At 37.0% G+C, this 25442-nt stretch overlaps 1 protein-coding gene across 1 annotated transcript in view; it reads right to left on the bottom strand.

The window, feature by feature from the left end:
- si:ch211-186j3.6 (neural-cadherin) overlaps positions 1–25442 on the bottom strand; it is a 240406-nt gene that overhangs the window by 3222 nt on the left and 211742 nt on the right. Inside the window, exons 29-32 of the mRNA XM_060858990.1 lie at positions 24413–24677; positions 18735–18915; positions 16569–16813; positions 2184–2338 (exon numbers count right to left, since the gene is read on the bottom strand). Of these exons, the coding sequence (XP_060714973.1) occupies positions 2184–2338; positions 16569–16813; positions 18735–18915; positions 24413–24677 (846 nt within the window). The remainder of the gene's footprint in view (positions 1–2183; positions 2339–16568; positions 16814–18734; positions 18916–24412; positions 24678–25442) is intronic.

Genomic DNA, 25442 nt, shown 5'->3' with positions numbered 1-25442 from the left:
TTATATACTATGCGCTGGCTTAAACTATGCATTATATACTATGTGTAAGTATTTTAGAAGGGAAGGATCGTCTGTTTTTTTATTATGTTAAAGATAATTTACACAGAATTTAAAAAGACATTGGACAGTGGATGTCTTCTCCACCGGAGAAACATTAAACATTAAACATTCTTATAATTTGTCAAAAAAAGTTCGATTTTATTTCCATCATTTACACTTTCAAAATAATAGAAAATAAAAAATGGCATTTTCGGAATGTAATTAAGAAATGGCAGTCATCAGGAACAGTGGAAGTTAAAGCAAGATCTGGAAGACCAAGAAAAATATCAGACAGAACAGCTCACAGGATTGTGAAAAAAGCAAGTCAAAACCCACGTTCTGCCAGATATTTCCCCCCAGAAAGATCTGGCAGACACTGGAGTTGTGGTACACCATTCCACTTTAAAGAGATACTTTATGTACAAATATGGTCTTCATGGAAAAGTCATCAGAAGAAAACCTCTTCTACGTCCTCACCACAAAAATCAGCGTTTGAAGTTTGCAAATGAACATACTGTATAGACAAGCCTGATGCATTTTGGAAACAAGTTCTGTGGACCGATGAGGTTAAAATAGAACTTTTTGGCTGGAATGAGCAAAGGTACGTTTGGAGAAGAAAGGGCACAGAATTTAATGAAAAGAACCTCTGTCCAACTGTTAAGCATGGGGTGGATCAATCATGCTTTGGGGTTGTATTGCAGCCAGTGGCACAGGGAACATTTCACGAGTAGAAGGAAAAATGGAGTCAATCAAATTTCACCAGATTTTGGACTCTAACTTGATGCCATCTGTGAAGAAGCTGAAGTTAAAGAGAGGATGGCTTCTACAAATGGATAATGATCCTAAACACGCCTCAAAATCCACGGTGGATTACATCAAAGGGCGTAAACGGAAGGTTTTGCCATGGCCTTCACAATCTCCTGACCTCAACATAATTTAAAATCTATGGATAGACCTTAAAAGAGCAGTGCGTGACAGACAGCCCAGAAATCTAAAACAACTGGAAGACTTTTGTAAGGAAGAATGGGCGAAGATACCTCAAAAAAGAACTGAAAGACTCTTGACTGGCTAAAAAAAAGCGTTTACAAGCTGTGATACTTGCCAAAGGGGGCAGTACAAGGTATTAACTCTGCAGGATGCCCAAACTTTTGCAGACGCCGTTTTTTTGTTTTCTATTATTTTGAAAGTGTAAATAAAAATAAAATCTAACTTTTTTTTGACAAATGATAAGAATGTTTAATCTGTAATTTGGTGCCTTTTAGAGATTTTTTCATCTTTTCTTGGCTTCTTTATGCACATTAATACAAATTTTTACCTGGGGTGCCCAAACTTTCGAACCCCACTGTACTAAGGATGAATGAAGGAATTTTGCGGTACAACACATCTTGTGGCAAAACACGTTCAGTCTTTGCTTGTTTGCAAGCTTCATATCTGACCAGCAACTTGTGCATGTTTGAACTCAAAACCTTTCGCTCTTGTGTCCATCTTGGTGTCTGTGTGGAGCCGTTCATTTTATATAATGTATTTGTATTCAGTTCTATCCTAATTTTAATAGAGCATTGTGATTGCCTGAGGTAATAGATTACCTTGATAAACCTTAATTGTTAAACCTTGCTTTTTAAAGAACATATAGCTGAATGTGCCAATGAGACATTGCACTATAACATCCTAGACAAACCAACGTATCTACCACCTGCTGACATCAGTTGGCGCATTTCTTCTCACTCGATGGCAACGCTTTATAGTCGTCACTCCTTCCCCACCCCCCAACTTGGGTAGAATAAACTTTTAGAGCTTTTCTCCCCAGTGCATTCACTTTCACTAAAAATGTCATGGGTAAAATGTCAAGCTGTCACGGTATCTTGAAACGTTCAGCTTTCAAGAGTTTCGAGTCGGCATGAAAACCGGATCGGGTGGGCTGCTGATGTTAAAGGTTGCCGTGGAGACAGTTCCACATGAGCCGTCATGGCAACTACGTTTCGGTCAGACTTATTGGACGTCCTACTGCAGGTTGTCATAGCGACATGGGCCACTTATGTCTAACTCTAACATTCTGGCTGCGGTATGGAAAGAAATGGCACACTTTCACCATCATTGACATGACAGTGCAATGTTAATGTTTTAATCAAGCAGGGGGCATTCACCTGATCTTCCTCGCCTCCGCCTTCTTCATCGTAGTTGAGCACGTTCTCGCGGATGTCCTCCCAGCCATCGTGGTGTGCGGAAACGTGGTACACGCCTTCCTTCAGGCCCTTGTAGCTTCGCCAGCGTGTGTACAGAAAGATCCCGAGCAGCAGAACTACACACACAAACACACACACATAAATATGAGGGAAAAACAACCTCTCAGCATTATTCCATGATGACTTTGGCCCTTCTGTGTCTGATCGTTACAATAAAGCTAATAAGGTCAATGGAGCCTTGAGCGTAGGTCAGGGAACACTACTTTTACATTTAACTGCTACCTTGGAGCCGATTAAAGAGAGTGATTATCTTAGCTTTATAACCTTTAAGAATGGAACTCTGTAAACTGTTGGCTAGGAGCAATTATATAAGCATCAAATATTTACCATGATACAAACATGTCAGTGTTTTCTGTAGTCTGCTTGATTTACTAACTGCTTTCTAAATCTATCCATAGTGTTATGTCATTGTTATAAACATGTGGAAACACCATGTGTGCATTATGTAGGGATGTAAAGCAATGCCTGTACCTCTGTTTAATGCCCCAGAGAGCGTATCTGTATTGTATCTGCATATAGACTTACACACATTGGTAAGGCCATAATTAATAGATTCATAATTATTAGATTATTTTTTCTGTGCACCTGCCCACATTATTTTATGACAAATGTAGATGCTTCTACTTCCCAAAATAATATAATGGCCAGTCATGTATGTGAAAATATTATAAATATTAATACATGTAAATGTTTTCCTACAGGTAATGTTTGTACATGAAGGAATAAGGCTTGCGGTCTCGAGTGACGCAAAAGAAAATCCTTCAGCCTATCAGCCAATCACAGGCATCTATTAGCTCAGGTATGAGGGCAGAGTGTTTTATACTGGGAGAGAGGATGGGGAGGGGTAAAAATGAGGGTAGAAATGTGAATGTAGTCAAATGCTACACAATTAGAGAGACCGCACTTCAGCGCTACACACAGACTGTAATGTTTTTATTGCAGACTAATGAAACAATGCTCCATGTCAAGCTCTTCATCCGTTCCCAAACTCAGAGTGGCCTTTAGAGTAAATTATAGGTGGACTATGACCTCTAGTCTTCATGAATTCTGAGCTTCCTGCATCACCACCCCAGCCCCCATTCTCTCTCTCTCCTCCTGCTGTTTATTTTGTAGGATTTCATGGCATGTATCTGTCTTTTTTTTCCATGTAGTCCCCTTTGCCTTCGACTCATTCTGTTTCTCATTCTGTTTCCTTCTCTGTTGCACTGAGGCTTTCTTCATGTCACGGCTGTTTTGTGTCATATACTTTCTTTTTTTTCTGCTTCCACACTTGGTTTCTTTATTCATTGCTTTTCTTGGTTACTATGAACTGCAGGTCGCAGCTGGTTTTTTGCTGGTTCTTTGAGGCCAAACACCTCAGCTTTTGGACACTGAACACAAAACTAATAGTAAATCTTCCAGTATGATTAAACAGTAAAATAAGTAAAAACAATATTTGCTGACCATTAAAAGAGCTCTAAATGTTAGCATTTAAAAAAAAAAATTAAACAAGCAGGTGCTGGGAAATTTATTTATTTATTTTTTTTTTTGTTTTTAAATTAAATTAGAATTTTCAGCCCTTTTCAATTATTCAAACGATGCTGACAAAAACACTTATTTATCATGTATTTATTTATTTATTTATTTATTTATTTTTGGCTTTTGGCAAATGTACTTCACATAAATGAACATCAAGTATCTCCTCTTTAGAGATTTGTCATGCTGTGTCCGTGCCAATGAAAGGTACTTACCCAAAGCCACAAGACATTTTTAGCTCCGTTTTCTCCCCTAATCACTGCAAATAGGATTTCTGGCTTATATTCAAAGAGCATTTTAAGAGAATAGCAGCGTGCTTTCAAAGAAAAAGGTGGAGAGCAGTCCACTAATTGAATCGTCTTTGAGATAGAAAAAAAAACAAAAAACAAACAAAAAAAAAAACTCCCTCCTCTTAGTCTTCCGACATTTATAAAAGTGGGCTGGATCTGGACCACTCACTCAGCAGTGCTTATCAGAGAGAAGCAGGACAGTTGTGGTGATATCAAAGTCGGAACGTGACATATGGTTTGTGTTAAATCTGTCCTGCTTCGTTTTTATCAAACAGTGTGTGAGATAATGATGACAGGATGTTCGGTTTACCATAAGGAGTGTGTCTCTGCATGCCTATCTAACTCACATGACACAGAAGCAGGTGGATGTATGTTTCGGAAAAGCAAGACGAAATTCCACATTTTAAAGACTTTAAAGTTAAATATGAAATCATATGAAAGGAATGATTATACATACTAAGGGTACAAATACATTATGTGGAGTAAATGTTTTGTTTTGGGGTTTTTTTTTCACAGTAGAAGTATTGTAGTATACAGTGTGCATAATGAAGGAAGGAATTTCAACAATGGGTCTATTTAGTCATCCTTGGTCCCTGCCTGATCGGGGCTGAGATGGTTTAAATTACGCTGATAGATCACATTTTGACCAATAGAACCAACTAAAATTGAGAAGAAAAAAAAAAGCTCAACCAGCATACAAGCAAAAATAAGAAACCATCCTGACTTCTAAGTGGGAAATGTAAAAGAAAACCTTCCCTCAACTTATGATTTCTACTCAGGAACTCAAGGTAGACTTTTTAACCTCGAATTCCTCCAAGTTTATGGATTGAAGAAAAATATTTTTCTTGTTAAATCTATAACACTGACTTACACGGTTCACTTCTTTGTGGAGGAAAATATTTGTCAATCATCACAGTTACGCTAGCTCACGCTTGCTAGCTTGTTGCTAACGAAAGATGAACATAGAATAGTCCATTTATTTCCTATTTTTCTACCCAGAAGGCACACAATTTGAAAATGATGTGATTCTCAGGTCAAACATTCTACAACTGAGTTCCATCGAATATATTGCAAATATAGTCTGTGAGCTTCTGTAAAACATTGAGCAATAACACACATCTAACAATCCCACACACATATCTAGTTAAAAAATCATAAAATCATCTAATCTTTGTCTCAGGATTTAATGCTGCAACTAAACACTAAGCTGTAAATAATATATTATAGATAGATTTTAATACAGATGGAACGATTGAATCAAATAAAGCTACTAAAGAAACAATGTGTGCTTGCAGCTACTGGAGCCATTGCAGTGAAATAAAAATCAATTCCTTCAACTGATGCAAAAAGAGAAATAAATGAACGGATAGATAAAAAAGATAAATAAATAAAATACTTCCTAGATGAAAAGATTGCCTGGTTTATTCAGGTTCAATATGGCTCTCTGTGGCTTTGTGTGATTTTTATTTTTTTTTCACTCTCTTTCTCAAAGCATAACTTTTAAGTTTAACAGTTGTGAGAGATTTCAGAATGAGTTCTGCAAGCGCTATTTCATAAGTTGAACTCTGCTGGACTGTGTTCAGGTTCTGCATTCTCCATCGATCTGCAAGCCTCAGTCTCTGCCTGCATGGGATTACCCAGCAGCCCCTACGACTTGCCAGAATGATCGTAAACACCTTAAGGGCCTAGGTACTATTCATGCATCTCCTTGTGTGAATGTCTAGAGTATGAGTGACAATAAGTGCACACTCACATGAGTAATGATGATATAATGTGGGACTTGGTGCGTTCGGGTGAAAACATAATTGCAAGAGCAATGAAAATATCCATCATGCGATGGACAACAGAATAATTATTTCTTAAGCGCAAGAGAGAAGAGAGCGAGTGCAAATTGGCAAAAATATTGATGTCAGCCAAAACCAATCCAAAAAAGTACAAGGGCCATTAGTTTGTTGTTTGCTGAGTATACTGTACACCCTCCGCCTTGTGCTGTCTCTACATCGCAGTCCGTCGCAATCTTGCCATAATCTTCCTTAGTTCTGTCCTTCAGAATCTTGATACTCATTTTTGGTCTATTCCTGCCTTCATTCTGCTCCCTAATTTGATCTTATGTGTTTTTACTTCTATTGCACTTTTGTTGGCTTTTTTTTGCTGTATTGCCTCATCTCACCTACTCTATGGCTGTAAGTGTGTGTGTGTGTGTGTGTGTGTGTGTGTGTGTGTTATCTGCCTCAGCCCTGTTCCCATAAGCAAGCAGAATCTCTCGCCTCTGCCTCAGAGGAGAATCGTCTGCAGGGAAAATCCTTTGAGAACTTTTAAGGCTGCAAATCAGGATCAGCATGAGACAAGGCTGACATTTACTGCCATCCAGACACTAGCTAATCTCCACACACACAAAACATACACACAAAACACAGACGTATAGGAAAATAAAAAATGGAATTAGAAATGCACCGTTTTATTGGATGAGAATGCAAACACACACATGCACACACATACACTGAGAGAATGAGAGAGAGAGAGTCAGTCAACTGCTTTGCCTCAATAATCAACTGAGGTGAGAAAAAAAAAATCAAAGGGGAATAAATCCAGCAGGTTGGAACAGATATGCTTCAGGAGGTGTGATGCAGTGGCTGCTGATGGTGTGTGTGTCTGTGTGTGTTTATTACATTGTGGGGACTGTGGCACATAGGCACACTTACACTGTAGCAATCAAAATTCTTGTGGGGACTGAAATGACTGTCCCCACAATGTGTTTGCTAATATTTTTTCAAGAGACTCAGGAGATGATGCTGATATGTGTTGTGTTGTATGTTTGATGGACCTCACTAACCACATACACCAGACATCTGTGTGTCCAGCTGTGTGGCATGTGTGCTCACTAGCTCCCCTGTTGTCTGAGACCGATATGGCTGTTGTCTGTCTGTCCATCTGTCTGTCTGTCTCTCCAGCTATCTATTATAATAATACTGTATTCTTCTTTTCTTCTAAGCCTATCCTCACTCACTTGCTCACTCACTCACTCACTTGCTCAATCACATGCTCACTCGCTCACTCACTCACTTACTCACTCGCTCACTCGCTCACTCACTTACTCACTCACTTGCTCACTCAATCACTTGCTCACTCACTCACTCACTCGCTCACTTGCTCACTCAATCACTTGCTCACTCGCTCACTCTCACTCAATTGCTCACTCAATCACTTGCTCACTCGCTCACTCACTCACTCACTTGCTCACTTGCTCACTCAATCACTTGCTCACTCACTCACTCACTAATGCCTCTTTCTTTGGATCTCCATCATAAGCATCATCTGAGCTGTATCGAGACGGAAGAACACACACAAAACATTTACAACAGATGTGTCAACCATGGACATGATGAAGTTTCTAATCTCACCAGAAGAATCAGTGTTCAGAATTACTGAGTTAATATGCTCTTGTGCAGCATAATTAATATGCAACTTTTTTGTTTGCAACTAAATTGCATGTCGAGATGGTAGATGTGGGAAATGATGCTGGAGGACACAAAACATTGTGGGTGATAGATTTTGGCATAATCTAGAGAATGCTGTAAAAGTCAACACTTTTGTTCACAATTCATAACATGTTTTTTTTTTCTCCTGCTCTGAAACTAGTAAGGGGGAAGGGGATCTGACCAATCTGCAGAACCCAGAGGGGATGTTCATTCACATAAGCCACAGGAACTTATAATAGCAGGCTGCTTTATAGACCTTTTCACCTTTGTCTAATTAACTCTGACCTAAAGCTAATACAAAGTCACGCAGACTCGACCCAAAGACTTCACACACCAGCGCTTGTGGCACTAACTGCTACACCACTGCAGGGCAGATGGTGCTGTTGTTTATTGGACTTTTGTCTTAATACACAGCTCAAAGTGAGCCGAAGTGTTTAGGGAAAAAAGAGTAAGTCGAGGTTCAGTGCTCATCACTTCTGTGTCAGTTCTCTAAGTAACAGGAAGTGTATTGTGTATCTCTGAGAGCACAGCTAACACACACTCACAAGCACACACCAACACACTGATGGAGTGCTTGGAGCAGATTTCCTCCGATTTACCTGGATCAAAGGATCTTTTCAGATCAACATTCAGTTCCCAGTTAATTTGAGGTGTGAAGTTGAGCCATTGTTAAAAGCCAGTCTCTAATATGCCTTTCATGGCTGCTATTTAAACCAAGGAAACATGAACAGAACTACTGTAAATACAATTATCTTCAAGGTCTCTGAGAGTTTCACATTGAGTCGGTTAGTGTAGTCAGTATCAGAAAAAAACGCATGACAATTAATATGCAGTATACATGCATGGAAAAAAAAAAATCTCTCTCTCTCTCTCTCTCTCTCTCTCCCTCTGTGTGTGTAATTCACAAGGGTAGAATTTTTTTTGTCCCTTGCGGCGCATGCAGAAGGAAACCTGCATATTTTAGTTGAATGAAAGAAAGAAAGAAAGAAAGAAAGAAAGAAAGAAAGAAAGAAAGAAAAAGGGGCTACTGAGGTTAAATTTGGGTTTAGATTTAGATGTAGGCCCAACAATAATTCCTAATTTAATAACTATGTCAGTGGACAAAGGTTTTCACAAGAGTGTGTGTGTGTGTGTGTGTGTGTGTGTGTGTGTGTGTGTGTGTGTGTGTGTGTGTGTTAATCAAGCAGACCTAACTTTGTTGCTATGGAGTCCAAACATGGTGACTATTAAATATTAAATAAATAACTTGGCAGCGCGCTCTGTACTTTCACTCACTTCTCCAGCACCATTAGCACAGAAAAGAAATGAATAACATTGAATATTTTTAAGACATAATTGTGGCTGCATTAAAGACTCTTTATGTAAATGGAAGTCTGAGATCTGTGTCGTAAGAAATAGAGAATAAAGTATACACAGCATGTCTACCATGTTATACGCTAGGCCTATGTGCAGAAAAACATGTTCCAGTCCAAAGATCTTTGAATTCTAAATTAAAGATACTGTGATCATGTTCATGTATTACTGTATATAAGTCAAAAAATAAGTTAAAAATAAAAAAATGCATTCAGTGCCATTTTAGCTAAAGCTTTTGCTAGTTTTTTATTTAAATTTTTTTCCAGAAAGGAAATTGTTTATTGTTTAGTATTGTTTATTGTTTAGTATTTTGCATGTACCACCTGCCAACTAGCTAGCATCCAGTCTTCTAGCAGGCACTAAATATGACAGACAAGAAAGCTTAGCAATCATAAACATCTATAAAATCCTTATTAAATATCTAGTAATATCTCACAGTCATAGGTTCTGAAGCATGCAGGAGAGAAGACATTGTCACAGATGCTACAGTAGAAGAGAATTTCAGGCTGTAAAGTCAGCTCCAAAATAGAAAATGAAGAAAAAGCTTCAGTAGTTGTACTTCGTTTCTCTAGTTAAGAATTAATTTGGTGTATTTCAACTTTACTTGAGCATTACTGGAATTGAATACTTAAAGGTGGGGTCTCCGTTGTTTGAGAAATGCTTCAGAAAACTGCGTTGGGCTGCCAAACAAAACAAAAACTATAACAAACTTGTAGCCAATGAGCAGAAAGTGGTGTGTCTTTTCAATATGGGTGGAGAGAGTGGTCATGTGTGACATTAGCAGAAAGTGGTTTTAACATTGACATGGCGGATAAAAACAAAGAAAGAAAGCGAAAAAAGGCTTACTATAAGGTAAGAAGCAGCACCCGTGTTAATATAGGATCAGCTTTCCAGCGCTGGAGAGAACTGAACGTCTTCCGCGTGAAACGGAGCTAAACCTTTCATGGTACAACACACAGTACTACAAAAACACATTTGTATTACCATAGTATTACTCAATGAGTTCATTTATTGATAAAAATATACCCTCGGTCATCTGCCCCAACAGGTTCCGCCATAATACTTGTCTGGATTATACTTGTCTGGTGTATGTCTGGGGCAGAGCTATCAAAACAGGGGTGGGACCCATTTGGGTTAGGGGCGTGTTTGTTTTGGTGATTTCAAATGTCAACATTGGCTTTCAAACAACGGAGACCCCACCTACCCCTGCATGCAGCCAGTGACCGTACACTACACACCATTATAATTGAACTTATACAGCAATAGAAGTTAATCACTGTAGCAAAAAACTATTTGTTCTGCAACGTTTACTGGCGATATTTAACTTCATTATGTTAGCCTGTTTAATCTGCTAATGCCTGCTTTTATTAGCATTAATTTCAGTAGCCAGTATAATGTCCGGGAAAGTCAAATTCTAGCTAATGAGAATTGATCATTATCAGATTGATTGGTTTTCAGGCAAGTTAAGAGATAAGAGAGTTGAGGCCCAGCTGTAGCAGTGTTGGGATTTGAACTCATTTCTATTTGGTAGTAAAACAGTTTAACCAATGAGCTTCCTTTAATGCAAGAACATAAACATACTTTTTGACAAGGTAGAAAAAAAAAGTTTTAATGTGGATTTAAGAATTAAAAACACTGAAATTCTTACAATAAAAGGGATTTGGATATAAATATTAATTTGTAATCCCACTAGGATCGGTACCAATCCTCTAGAATGGTAATTGTGAATAATAATTTAAGTCTAATTACCCAGGTGCCAACATACACACATTTGTGTCTGTGAAATATTGGCACTGCACAGCAGTTGATATTCTTCCTTTATTATTACTTTGACACCTGAAAACATGTGGCATAATTTTAGATGCCTAGTTTCTACAATTTGAAGAAGCAGGTGACACAAATGACAGTTCACTGAAATAAACCTGACACAAACTGAAACACACTCTGAAGAAATTAGCATAACTCTGATCTAAATTCTCTTGTTTACTGTCACACGCATTGCTAGTGACAGTGGAACAAATTTCCATTTCTGGTCTGTTATCATGGATATAAAAATGTCCAATGTTTTCTTGTCATGTCATGTCATTGTCTTTTGTAAGACACCTCTTTTTTCATGGACACACACATGTTTTACTGTCCCTGTGAGGATCTTCCCCTGATGTAATTATTCATACTGCTAATTAATAATATCCTGCAGCTAAAGGTAACACTAACCTTAACCTCAGTAACCAAAGAGAAAACACCTGCCTCTTTAAGGAAAAAAATAAGGAGAGAGATAAAAATGGCCCTGTAAGAACAAAATTGTCAGATATTTCTATCCTTGTTGGTCTGAATGGCCATTTCACACACAAGCATCACCCCTTCTTGCCTTTTCTGATTTTCTTTCTCCATAGCTCTCTCAAGTGAACGTCATAAATAGTACATTGCATTTATGATATAAGAAGCATGGCTCTAGCTAAGATGGAAAATCTTACAATGATTCCATCCATCCATCCATCCATCTACTCTCTGCACAGAATCAGCATACAACATGTGTCTTTGGACAGGGGAAGGAAACAAAACACGGGAAAAGACATGAAAATATGATGAGTGATGGAGGGACTCAACTGTCAACCCTGGTGGCGTGACGCAAATGTGCTAACCACCACGCCAATGTGTCCCCCATCGTACAGTGATGCGCAAATCAAATAAAGTCTCCTCTTTTATAAAATGCTGCTTTCTAGCATCAGGGTGATGCACACAATGTCACAGACCCAAATTTAATACTTCTTATGAAAACAACACATTTTGTGTAATGAAAGACTGAAGACAATGAAAGATGTGAAAATACTGAGAAATTGGAAAGTCAAAACAGGGTTATAGTGGCTTTTCCTTCCATGTGCTTTATTTAAGGACAGACTGTCTATAGGCACAAGGTATTATTATGATTTTAATGTCACGTCTTCAATTTCAGCAAATGAAATTCTTCAGTAGAATCTATGCTGACATTATGCACAACACCAGTAGATTTATTAAGCTGCCCTTCTTTCATGTTCAGTTATATTTCATGGGGAGTTTATCTGTAGCTCTACTGTACCTCAGTGGGTGGAATAATTACTATTGGTTTATATAAGAGATGTGAGTCGAACCATACACTGATCTGACCGACAAGATGCCAGTGTTGGACCCTTGAGCAAGACCTATAACCCTTTCCAGGGGCACTGTATCATGACTGACCCTGCACACTGACCCCAACTTTCTAACAAGCAGGGATATGATAAGAAATAATTTCAATGTACTGTAATGTATATGTAAAAAATCAAGCCGCCTTCAGTTTTTCAAAGTACATTCTCTGATGAATAAAGACTGGTAGATATGAGAGTGCCCTGATACAGGCACTGCAAGAACTAGCATAAGGGTAACTAAATATATTAGAGAATGTTAGCTAGCTTGAATCACTGTGAATATAGTGTTTTATATAAGCTTGCTTTGTGGCATGAAATCCTTTATTTAAAAAGCACAAAATATACGGCATAATCCTGACTCGAGAAGGCTATCTATGAAATTTTAATGACCAGGTAAAGAAGCGGTTAGTCAGAGAAACAACCAAGAGTTGAGGGGTAATTCAACACAATGCTACCACCACCATGATTCACTTGTTAATTCAAGATCTGAAGCATGCGGTGTCTGTAACATTTTTCTCTAAACTAAAAATAAACACTTCAGACAACAGTCACGCTAAGCTTCAAAGCCAAAAAAAAAAGGTATGATTCTGTCCTGCTTTATAGCAAAGAAATACAAGCAACAGTGAGTAGCATCAACTCCTAGTCTTACCCTTTCTTCCACTTAAATTCACACTGTAAACTGCCCTGTGAGGAAGGACGAGCTTTTAAAACAAAGCACAACTCACAGACAGCATGTGGCCTTGGACCAATACTTATTCTAAAAGACTTTAATTGCCACACACCACAGGATAATCTCCCATGCATGAGTTCTTTAAGCACAAAAACACAGCAGGTAACTAAGTGTACGCTGCACGACTGAAGTCAGCAGGAGGCTCCTCTGGAAACTCTGTACAATTCATTAAAGTCTTTTGTAATTCACTGAACCAAGCTGATTCAAACGGTCAAGCACGTGCTAGTTGGCTAGTTACAGAGTCAATGCTCTTTATAAAATGCAATAAAAAATAAAAATAATTACATTGCACTTTTGGATCACTGAATCAGTGAATAAAGAAACAAAGGTACCAAACTTTCATTTCTTCTTACTAGGGTGGAACATACTGGATATGTATATATTTACATTAGATCTATATATGAGATTATAACTTACATGAAATAAATTGAATCAAATTTAACTAACATACTAACATGAAATATATTTTACTACTTAAAAACACTCAGTAACAACGTTTTTTTTCTTCTTCATTAAAATCAAACAATCTGTTGAAAAACACAATGAATGTGTGCGTCAGAAATTTGAAAAGAAAATCAATTCTTAAATTCTGAAGTTTTCTAAAAGTATTCTAAACATCTAAAAAAATGCTTTTTATTTCTTAATTAATTATACATTTTTTAAAAGACACAAACCAGCTTAAACAAGCTTTCTCAGCTAACATTGTTATTAAATATTGCTGGGTTTATAATATTATTTATTTCATTATATTCTGTGAAAAGAATACAACTGGTTTGAAGTCAGACTGTTTAATACCATATTGTTGTCTATGAATCTCAGGTTATATTAAATAATACTAATCTAATCTATTATTATTTCAGTTGAACATGTGAAAACCTTTGTAATAACACAGTCTCTCTCTCTCTCTCTCTCACACACACACACACACACACACACACACACACACACACACACACACCATGCCATGTCTAGGACTCATGTCTAAATAAATATCATGTCTAGCTTGCAACAAGATCATACCTACTACTTCCTCTTCCTGGAACTAGTGTATTAAATCTCTCCGCTTCACTCCGTTACTCATACAACACCTTGAATAAATCCTCACTTATCACCACTGAGATCTTCCCTGAGTGCCAAAAGCCACATGAAAAAGACACACTAAAGTGAGCTGATGATGCACAAGACAAGATCACTAAGAACACGCCTGCTACACATCTATAGGCTAGTTTAATGTAACACACTTACAGGTACCTTAGGACTAGTAGGAGCTTAGAGCTAGTGATCAGAAGATTACGAGTTCAAACATCAGGAAGTCACTGTTGACCTTGAGCAAGTCCTGGTGAGTTCGGTGTGTTTCGATTGTCTGAAATATGAGCTACCTTAGATAAAGTGCCTGTCAAATATACATTTTTAACCATCATCCCCATGGATTTAAACATCTATGAATTGTTAAATAAATTCCTAGAAAAGATTTTATACATACAGACTTATGACTGCATCAGCAACTTTGCTCAATTTTTCATCCATCAGATTATTTTTTTAACATAAAATTTTGCACTGAGTAATTCATTCATTCGAATTAGCTTTAGATCCGAAGCCAAGCAGAGGTGAAAGAGTCAAGAGCGCAAGCATGGCATACTAAACCTATTAAAGTCCCTGTGAGAAATAAAAAACAAAGAAAGATGGTCTATTTGTCCAACAAGTCAATAGAGCGACTGCTTTCTATTCATCGGATTCTCCTCTCACCCTTTTTACAAGGAGACAAACAGGACAGCATGCAAAAACCCAGACAGAAGTTTTTTTGCAGGGTAAGATCCAGACGATTGAAATTCTGTCCAAAACGGCAGTTCATTGATCTTCATTTCTACCCTGGCATTAGTAAACAGCACATTGTGCGCCTACAAATTAAGTAATTAACACTTCTAAAAGCTGTTGCAGCTGTGAACATCAAGGTCATCACAATGACGCCACGTGTCTAATCTGTGATTGAAGAGAAATGATTATTTTTGTTTGTTTTCAGCTTAAATCTGGATGCTGCGTGAATGCTAACACAGACCTTTGATGACAAAAACAACAAGCATGAAGCAATGTGAGCTGTGTGCTAGAGGAATTATCAGACCTTTCAAAATAATCTAGAAATGTGCTTCGTGGACATAAAAGGCAAAGCTGGAACTAGACATGAAACGATACTGATCCTAGCATTAGGGTTTTCTGTCAGAAGTTAATTTAGCAATAATGGAAGGTGTTTCCAGTGTCAGCACTTTATAAGAGTCAGGAGTAAACCTTTAACGCTTGATACTATGATTCTGATCCCTACTTTATCAACATGAAAATCATACACTGCTCCTAAGGATGATTCCATATTGATAGCTTGTACTGTAGATGTTCTTTCTAAAAGTGCAGCGTTTGGTATGAACAGTCTGCATTCAAGTCTCCATCACTGAACAGTACTACTGACTTCAGAATTCAGAAATACTCATTCTCAAGTTCCTGTTAATACAATTAACACTTTAGGACTATAGAGTTTAGAGTTAGAGAAGAGAAATTATTTATAATATCATTATCGCGTGTCAACCAGATCCCTTTCGAGTCTCTTCATTTCATCTCAGAGAGTTTTTCCTTCACATCATTGCCTCGTTATAAAAGTCAAATTTATATCTGGATTTCTATAAAGCTGCTTTGTGACAGTGTCCACTATTAAAAGGGCTTTTTAAATAAAACTGAATTGAAACTAAGTGATGTAAGCCTAGCATACACTGCCACACTAATGAACACACAGCACAAAAGCACAGCGTTCTGGATGGAGTCCATGCCTTTCATAATTAATGATGGCAATCAAAGCAAAGCAGACTGCAAATAGTGTTCTGTGGATGTATCAAAAAGAGGAAACAGAGCACCTGCCTACAGGTACAGCTAACCTGATAAAACGTCTTGTGGTATTGAAACAGTTGTATTTAATTGTGAGAGTTCCAGCAGTTTTAGTATGTATGGTCATCAAAGTGATAACGTGACTACAAGTGATAACGTGACTTGCGAACACAAATGTAATCGTGATTGTGGATCTATTTGAGCCAAGGTTTTAACGTCAAAGCTATAAAATCTTAAATGTAATTTATTAATAATGAGGAGCTCAATGCTAGCAGCACATGCAGGCTAGGAGTGAAAAAGCGCAAATAAGTACAGTTTGTATCTAACTGTTTGAATAAATTATTCCTATTGAACACTGGCTGACCATAAACGTAACCCATTCAAAGCTGTGTAATGGTTTACTTCTGGTCCGTTTATATTAAGCTTGACATTTTGTATATTACCACAAAATTCTTCTAATTAATAGTATTAAATCAATGTGGACATATTGAGATAAAAAAAAAAAAAAAACTTTGGAGAAAAAAAAGGAGTCTTTGTGCTCACAGGGTACTCCATCACATTTTAAGTTTATTTATATTTATATTTTTTTGGATTTTACTGTGTTTTACTGGTCCAGTGGCAGAACCCTGCGCTCTCACCCACTCGATTCCCGGGCGGGGAACCAACCCAGACACTGAGGGGTTAACTCTCAGTGTCAGGAAGGGCATCTGGCATATAAACCTGTGCCAAATCAAAAACGTGGATCGAATAGTAAAGCTAACGGACAACACCAACTATTGCATTATTATATTTTTGATAAATTGAGGCTCAGACGTAAGACTCTGTGTGGGGATATTTCAAGGTGAAAAGAAACTAAAATTAGAAGAGAACATGATGGACATAGCTACCTAGCAGTGCCATGAAGCAGATGCATATGGCAAAGAGCGATCTGAAGCTGAGGCCCACGTCGACATCATAGATGGCCAGTGTGACCTCACAGTGCCGCCCCCTGTAGCCCTCTGGACACTCGCATGTGAATTTGGAGGGTGACTGGGCCACGCAGGTGCCCCGATGGCACGGCCGGCTGGCACACATGGTGTACACGCAGAATTTGCCTGTAGCGTTGGCCTTCACCATGTGACCCTGTGGACACCTGGGATTGGAAGAGACAAAAGCACACAGATGGAGAGGGATTATGTAATTAATTATTATACATTAGTACCAAACAGTAGAGGGTATTAGGATGAAAGGTTGCGTATGTTTACATGAACCAGATATAAATGTCTGTTTCCAGAAATAACGGTTTATTATTTTATTACACTACTGCACTGTACTAGAATTCACAAACCTGATCATTCAGAAGGTGCCAATTAATTTTCAATTACTTAAATGACAGGATGTTTAAGTAATGGGCTCGTATTAATATGGTTTTGTTTCTATAGTAACAACTTATAGATACATGTAGATACTGTACTCCTTATATATCAGTTAATTATTTGCTAATATATACAACATGATTAAGAGAGAATAGCAGAGAAGATGATGAGGGAACAACTGTTTCTAAAGTTTCTGTCTCCATAACATAATAAAAACTTCTTCAGTGACATTTGTGAACATTAACCCTAACTAAAAAAAGCATAAAACAACACACTGTTAGCACACACTGTGCTATGAATTAAATAAAACAACTTTTCTGTTTCAACAAAGCAAATCAAATTTGCATTGGTAACCGTGACTTCGCTTCTGATCGACGGCACCTCCTGTCAGAATTTATTCCTAACATTACAAAATGGGACAGATATCTATACACATATACATGTCATGAGCTGCATATAAATTATAATGACAAGCCAGAGCAAAGGACTTCATAAATCTTCTTGCTGTGTCTAATTCTCAGACAGTACTGGATGTCCAGATATGGGACCCTCATACACACTTGCATAATCTCTATGAAGCAGATGGAGCAGTGAAAATGTGAAAAGATTTCTGTTGAATGCATGGCTAAATACTGTTATGCTACTGCCTTTTTAAAAACACACACACACGCACTCGCGCGCACACACACACACACACACACACACACACACACACACACACACACACGTGCACACAAAGAAACAATTTGTATGAATTGCTCCTTGCTGGACTGCGGCCCCCGCTGAGCCGATAAGTGGGAGAATAAGGAAAAAGGAATTCCAGCAGATAAGAAAATAACCCCCTTCTAACCCCCTCAAACACACATGCAATACAGATACACATGAATACACAAGCACCCACCTACAGTACACAGACGACCCAAACACACAGACTACACACAGACTGCACACACACACACTGTTTAGCTCCCAGGAGAAGCAGCATCTTGAAGTCCTCACAGCTTGATACTGACCATGTATACAGAGAGCCCCAGAGCATCCAAAGCCCCCCAAATTGGTGTGTGTGTGTGTGTGTGTGTGTGTGTGTGTGTGTGTGTGTGAAGAGACAGAAAGTCAGTAAAACAAAGTGAATATTTGCCTTTTATTGTTTTTTTTTTTTTAAAGATTGTTTGGAACAGTAAATACACCAGTGGAGGAGCTTCAAGTCAGGGTCTATAGATGGACACAGCAATGAAGCTGAACTTTTGTTTGTACATACCCTACCCCATTCACCCTATTAGCACCAGAAGAGCATTTATTTTTATATACCGTATGAGCTCTGATTGTCATGTTGTCAATTTGTCACTTTCTTCTGTCACTACAAGAAACAACTGAATTCAAATTTTCTCTAGTTTTGAATTTTTCACAAATGATGTATGACACAGTAATGTGAAAACTTCAAACACTGGAGTGTAATGATTCCTCAAGTAATCCTATAGTGTGTTAGGGTCCTGTGTTTCTTCAGTTCCCAATAACATTTTTAAGTTTTCACCTACAATTAGTTTTCCAAAGCATATAATCATGGCTTTATCTTATTCTGTCAAACATGACCTTTCATTAAATGTGAGACATTATGGAGGAAAAAAAACACTAATGTTGACTTCTGTGTGAACACACGTGTGTGTGTGTGTGTGTGTGTGTGTGTGTGTGTGTGTGTACCTGCACTCGTGGATCCTCCACAAGTCGACGCAGGTGAATGGAGGGCTACATTGATTTCTCCTGCAGGAGTCCGAGGAGCAGCCCAGCATTACTCCCACAGTGCTAAGCACTAGCACACCGTCTTTTGGCTGAGTGTCCAAAGGCATGGAGCGACCGTTTAGCCTCAAGTCACGCATACAGCCTGGAACAGACACAGAGAAATGCTGACTTATGCTGAACTGCTGTGATGCTGAACTACTTAGCAGTAACTAAATACTGTTTCGCAGTTTAAAGTCATTTTTCTTGCCACGGGCTACTTGAAGATAGCTGAAACTCAACGTTCAACATGATTATTACCTACATATTATTACCCATTTATTTCCAAACCATGCTCTAAAACACATTTACACAATATATCTTGGCTTATTCTGAGTAAAAGTTGACGTTATGTGGACTGACAGATTAAGTATAGCAAATCTGCTCTGATTGGCTGGATGTTGGTGTACCAACAGCAATGAAATCTTTCTTCAGATATATTAGTGAACAGTGCTAAAACATAACAAATATTTAAAAAGGTGTGTTCTTTTTGTCTTGTATTTTATTAACATTGATTTTCTCAAATTTACGTTCAACAAAAGTTAATTAATTACTAAAAGAAGTAGCAGGAGTAAAAGATGAGGCATTAAAACTGGTATTAACTGAAAATATCAGGTATTTAAAGTTATAAAGGTATTAAATGAAAATATATATTCAGTATATACAGTACTGCCACTTTAATAGGGACACCTGTATCCCTGCATGAAATTTTCCAATCAACTACTGTACGTACAGTACCAGCAGATCAATTAAAAATAAAAACAAACAAACAAACAAACAAACAAACAAAACATGCACATACACGTCAAAAGCTTCAGAAAACGTCATCTTACTGAATTTAATCATGGTACAGACTAGATTTAATATTTAATATTACTGCAAAATATTACTGTGTCTTTTTCACACAGAACTAACTATAAACAGTAAAAAGGATAGATCAGAATGACCAAATTCAACTCTTTACAAATATTAATCTTAACAGTTATACAAGGAGCAGAAAAGAATTTCAGAATTCACAACACATCTATCCTTGAGGCAGATGGAGGGCAACAACTGCAGAAGACCACATCAGGTTCCACTCCTGTCAGCCAAGTACAGAAATCTACAGCTACACTGGATAAAGTCTGAACCAAACCTGATCTGCTGAAGATTGGAAAAATGACCAGTTGCTGTTTTTTTTTTTTTTTGTTTTTTCTTCCCTATGTCCAACTGCGCAGTTTCATCATCTGAAATAAAAATCTATACATCCTTATACATTTTTAACATAAAATAACATCGCAGTGGAGAACAATTAGAATTTTGAATCGTCTGCAAAACAACATTAAATCAGAGTGTCCTAGAGGTCTCCATACACAGGGGAAACTTTTTTGTTGAAAATATCATACTTATATATCATACATAATTTTTCATACTTTGTTATAAATTTTAAATACATATTTACTTATAATTTAGCAATACCTTTGACAAAAGAAGAACATATCAAAATTATTCTCATGGCTGGATCGGGAAGATGTCATAAGGTTGCAATGGACAGGAAACATGGCAAACACATCACACACAACAAAGGAGAGATGCATGTGTCTACAGACACATGACCATCATTTTAAAGGAAATACTTAAACCTTCCACATGTCCTACCCATTTTATTTTTATGACAGAAACACTTGTATACTTCATCTAAAATTTTTAATTTTAACAATGCATATTTGGTTATGCATTGTTGGTCAAATCTGCATATTTGGTCAAATCTGCTTATTATACTAAAATACAGAGTATATTATTTTATTTTAATATTTTATAAAAAAATTCTAAGATCAGATTCTATATTGTTGTTCGATGCATAACATATGATCTTAAGAATGTGTGTTTTAAGGTTATAGTATGAATTCATGATTGAAACATATGTTTAGAAATTTATAAACTACAGTATATCCCTATGTTTCCTGACTCATCACCAAGAGAAATGATTACTGAGGAAAAAATCCAACACGCCTCCTCATCGTCCATAATGTTCTTGTATTAATTAAAAAAAAAAAAAAACAACAAAAAAAAAAACACCTAGAGCGGCACAGTGGAATTTAAATATCTAAATAAATGTCTAGACAGAAACAACGCTGGATTGCTAACTATTGTATTAGTTTTCCCCAGCGTTCTCAGACACCACACACACTTTGACATGTCCAGTAGTCACATGTGCATATACACACACACATACGCACATATACCCTCGGATTTCGAGAAAGATGCTTTTAATGTTCACTTAACAGACAGACTGTGCGAGTGTTTCTGCCTGAGGCTAGTCTAGGCCTAGTGGAGCACTTGTCCTCCTGTCTTCCTTTCCTTCCACTCTATCCTTCGTGTCAAATGTCATTTCATCCCTGCTAATCTTATCTGTTTAATGCCAGGTGCTCAGAAAATCCACACAATCTCTCTTACACCGAGGCTGCATTTAAGCCTATTATGAATTCATCATAACTAATAAATCTTTCATTACCGCTAATACAATAGAGTCTCATCAGACAGGGGAGAAGGATTACAGCCTGAATTCATAATATGCTACTGATTCTTTGGAACACAATGCCAGAGAAAGTCTAACGCTGAGTAGCCAGACTAGAGTGAAAGGTTCACTACTTTATTTCAGAACTCATTTCACTTCAGCACTTCTAAGAAAATACCTTTTTGGTGAAATTATTCTTCTCAGAAAAGACAATCTTATTCTTTACCAAGAAAATAAAAAAAAAAAAAAAAAAAAAAAAAAAAAAAAAAAAAATATAAATATATATACAGAAATATATATAAATATATATACAGTCATATTTACATATATATATATATATATATATATATAGACAACTGGATAATCAGGCAGCAGTTGTTAAGAAATGGAAACAATAGATTGATATCTATTTAAAAAAAAATGTGTGTACATCAATCTGCAAGTCTGGTCATTTAGAACAAGCATTTATCAAAAGGAATAAACAGACAGTATTTACACAGGATGTACGTGTGCTTGGGGTGTTAAATGTTTAAGATAGAGATTTTCCTTGTTATTAGTTAACAAACATATGAAACATGTTATTTTTGGTAATGTACAATAAAGTCTTCAGAAAAGACATCAGAAGAGAATTTATAAATTCTCGTTTTTTTTAATTAAGAACTTCTCTAAATATGGAAATACTAAACATTCCGACCTTACGCACTGGGTTATACATAAAGCACCCGTTTCACCCGCTTATAAAAAGAGATTCGATAGACAACCTCAAAGCTTTCTATCAAGTACTTCATATTTGGAATACCTAATATTATTTATCTTGAACTCTTTTAAAGGGTTCGGTGAAAAAATCTGTGCTTTGTATCGAGTGAAAAGGTTCCATATAAAACCTCTTATGTGTTCATTCAATAATAATGTGTCGAGAGTAATAGTAATAGTAATCTTGCTAACAATATTTGAATGCAATGAACTGAATGCAAACATTATTTACAATGCAATGTGAAAGACAAAATGACAATATCTAGCAGTAAAAAAAAGCAAAAGACAAAGAACTATTTGTGCTAAACAGGTTCTTAGGAGCTAAATAAATAATATATAGAGCTTCTATACTGAACCCCAGTGAACATTAGATATTAGATAACTGTAATTTGCATACTGGAACCTGATTGGCTCTTAGATTTTATGTCACAAAAACACTTTTAAGTGACTCAGTTACTTTTTAAGAAATGTACAAAAACCATCGCAGGGAACCCGATTTCCTATTTCTCACTGAAAGTGTAAGTACTAAGAACCCTTTTCAGCTCAGTATTTATAAGAAAACAATGCAGTGTTTGTGGAACTATATTTCACAGAAAAGATTAACTCTTTGTTGGCAATAGAAGGGGAAAAAAACGATTTGAAGATTGATTCTGTTATGCTTTACTGTAATCCTTTAATATTAGGTAGCGGCTGTTAAGAGATTATAAGAACAATTTGATTTCTGATTAAATAAAATTTGGACTCAGACTTTTAAACCCTCATTTGGTTACACAAGCAATAGAAAAGCCTTAGGGTTGAGTTGCATCATCAAGGATTTTTATTAAACTAAACTGAAAGCTTATCAAAGATTTGTGGAGCTATTTGTTGAGGATTTGTTTCATTTGAGTTCAGTTAAAACACTCAATTTCAAACCTGGTTTAACAAATCAGTGATTAAAACATTGACCTCTGATTAAAATCTTTACACACGATTATTTCTGATAGCCTGTGATGGATTTACTAGCTTAGACAAGAAAACAGCATCAGAAATTCTGTTTTCAGAAATTCAAATCACCTCAGATTTGTAGAAGATTAAAATGGCTCCTTAAGTGAAATTTAAATCTGAGTGTAACGTAATAACTCTGTGCAATAAGATTAAAGTAAAACTACAGCCAGGATTTAACAAAGATGTACGTTAAAAGAAGATTTACATTTTGGTGCAACTGAATTAATACATAAGCTAATAAAGATTTAATCCTGGTTAAAGCTCATACTTTTAACATAGAAAGGATGCTTTAAGGGTTGTAGCTTTTGTGTATTAAAATAACTTCTATTAAGTTATTTCAAATAATTAAATAATTTGGGGGGCACGGTGGCTTAGTGGTTAGCACGTTCGCCTCACACCTCCAGGGGTGGGGGTTTGATTCCCGCCTCCGCCTTGTGTGTGTGGAGTTTGCATGTTCTCCCCGTGCCTCGGGGGTTTCCTCCAGGTACTCCGGTTTCCTCCCCGGTCCAAAGACATGCATGGTAGGTTGATTGGCATCTCTGGAAAATTGTCCGTAGTGTGTGAGTGCGTGAGTGAATGAGAGTGTGTGTGTGCCCTGTGATGGGTTGGCACTACGTCCAGGGTGTATCCTGCCTTGATGCCCGATGACGCCTGAGATAGGCACAGGCTCCCCGTGACCCGAGGTAGTTCGGATAAGCGGTAGAAGATGAATGAATGAATTAATTAATTAAATAATTTAAAATTCAAGCAATAAATCTAAATCCAACCTGGGAAACATCTAGATCACTTTGAATATGAACACTACATACAATATAAGTCCACATGTTTGTGCACACCTAAACATCGCTCTAATTCTATCTGTAATTCCCAAATAGCTACAATAAAACTGAATCATTCTGAGAAGTTATTTCATTAGATTTGAAATCTTTTGAGCTGTGAATGTTTGAAACAGACTTTGTTCACCAAAACATTGTCATGATGGAAGAAGATTGTGTCTCTTAGTTCTAGTGAAGGGAAACTGTAATGGTACAGAATGCAAAAACATTCTCTACAATTGTGTGCGTGGTACAAGGTCTGGGGAAGAACTGCATCAGGAACCACATCCATAGTGTCTGTACTAAATTTAGTTTACAATAATAAGCTGAAAAATATTACCCTCCAGCTGTTTTTTTTTTTCCTTTAACAAAGCAATCCCACCAGGATGTAAAGTGATCAGCTAATAAGTCCATAATAAAGTGGATTTAAGCTTATGTAACAGCAGGTCAATATTTTGCATAATTAAATGCAATTCAGCAGCACAGCGCATCCTTAGATGTGCTGAAGTTTTTTGTTTTTTTTTTCAACCAAAGGTTTATTTATTTATTTTTACCTTGAAAGCTCTTGTTGTGTCCAGTTGGGAATGAGTTTCCCAGCATGACCAAGGACGGGTCAATAATGATCTCCCGGCTGCGTCCAGGAGCCCCTGTGACCTCTCTTCGCCCACCGCCACCATCCACACGCAGAGTCATCTCATTATCATGGCGCTCCAGGTGAACTTCATGCCACTCGCCGTTGTCCAGGCGATGAGAGTACATTGTCAGGTTGAAGTCTCCGTCTCCGAGGTTGTAGAAAACAGCTAACAAGCCCTGAAATATCTGCGAGGGAAAAAAGAAGATGTGTTAAATTATTTAAAGTGTTCCCAATAACAGATATTTGCTGTTACTTACAGGGAAAGCAAGAAACAGTTGAGGTCAGAGGATGTTATACTGATAATATACTGGTTGGTGAGGAACAGAGAAAGATGTGATGAAAGAGACAGAGGGGAACAGACAGTAGAGATGAAGGAAGAGGCTTAGCATGTATTGCACTAGGAAGCCTTGGGAGACGGTTATAATCAGGCAAAGAAGGGATCTGATAAAGCCTTGCCACACACTGACAGAATTAAACATACCACCCCTTTAATTGGAAACTCTGGGACCTGGGAATTCAATACCCAGTTTTGGCTGGTTCTGTCTGCTCATGCTGCAAAACACAATCTGCATATTTTAAATTTAGATCCATATGAAAACATGATATTTTTATTTATAAAGTATTTTTATTTAAAATGATAAGATATTTAAAATGATAAGATATATTTTATTTTAAAAGTTTTATTTCTATTATTTATGCTATAGCTAGGTTGTGAAAATGATAGACATGCTTCAAAATATTTCACTGTGTATTTCACAAGGCTGAAAATAAAGAAATTATAAACTTTATAAAAAGGACTTCTGTCATTTGGAAAATTAAATCCTTCTCTATGTGTTTTGCAGTTCACCATTAGAGCCTGTGTAGCATTCTGCAAAAGTACTTACAGGACAAGTATATTATATGGAAGCTAAGGACATCACATTGTACTGTAACTACAATAGGGTGGTATC

Source organism: Tachysurus vachellii, chromosome 23 (assembly GCF_030014155.1).
Source record: "Tachysurus vachellii isolate PV-2020 chromosome 23, HZAU_Pvac_v1, whole genome shotgun sequence".
Classification (NCBI taxonomy): domain Eukaryota; kingdom Metazoa; phylum Chordata; class Actinopteri; order Siluriformes; family Bagridae; genus Tachysurus; species Tachysurus vachellii.
The sequence above is the reverse complement of the archived record's forward strand: the minus strand, read 5'-3'. Positions and strand labels throughout refer to the sequence as shown.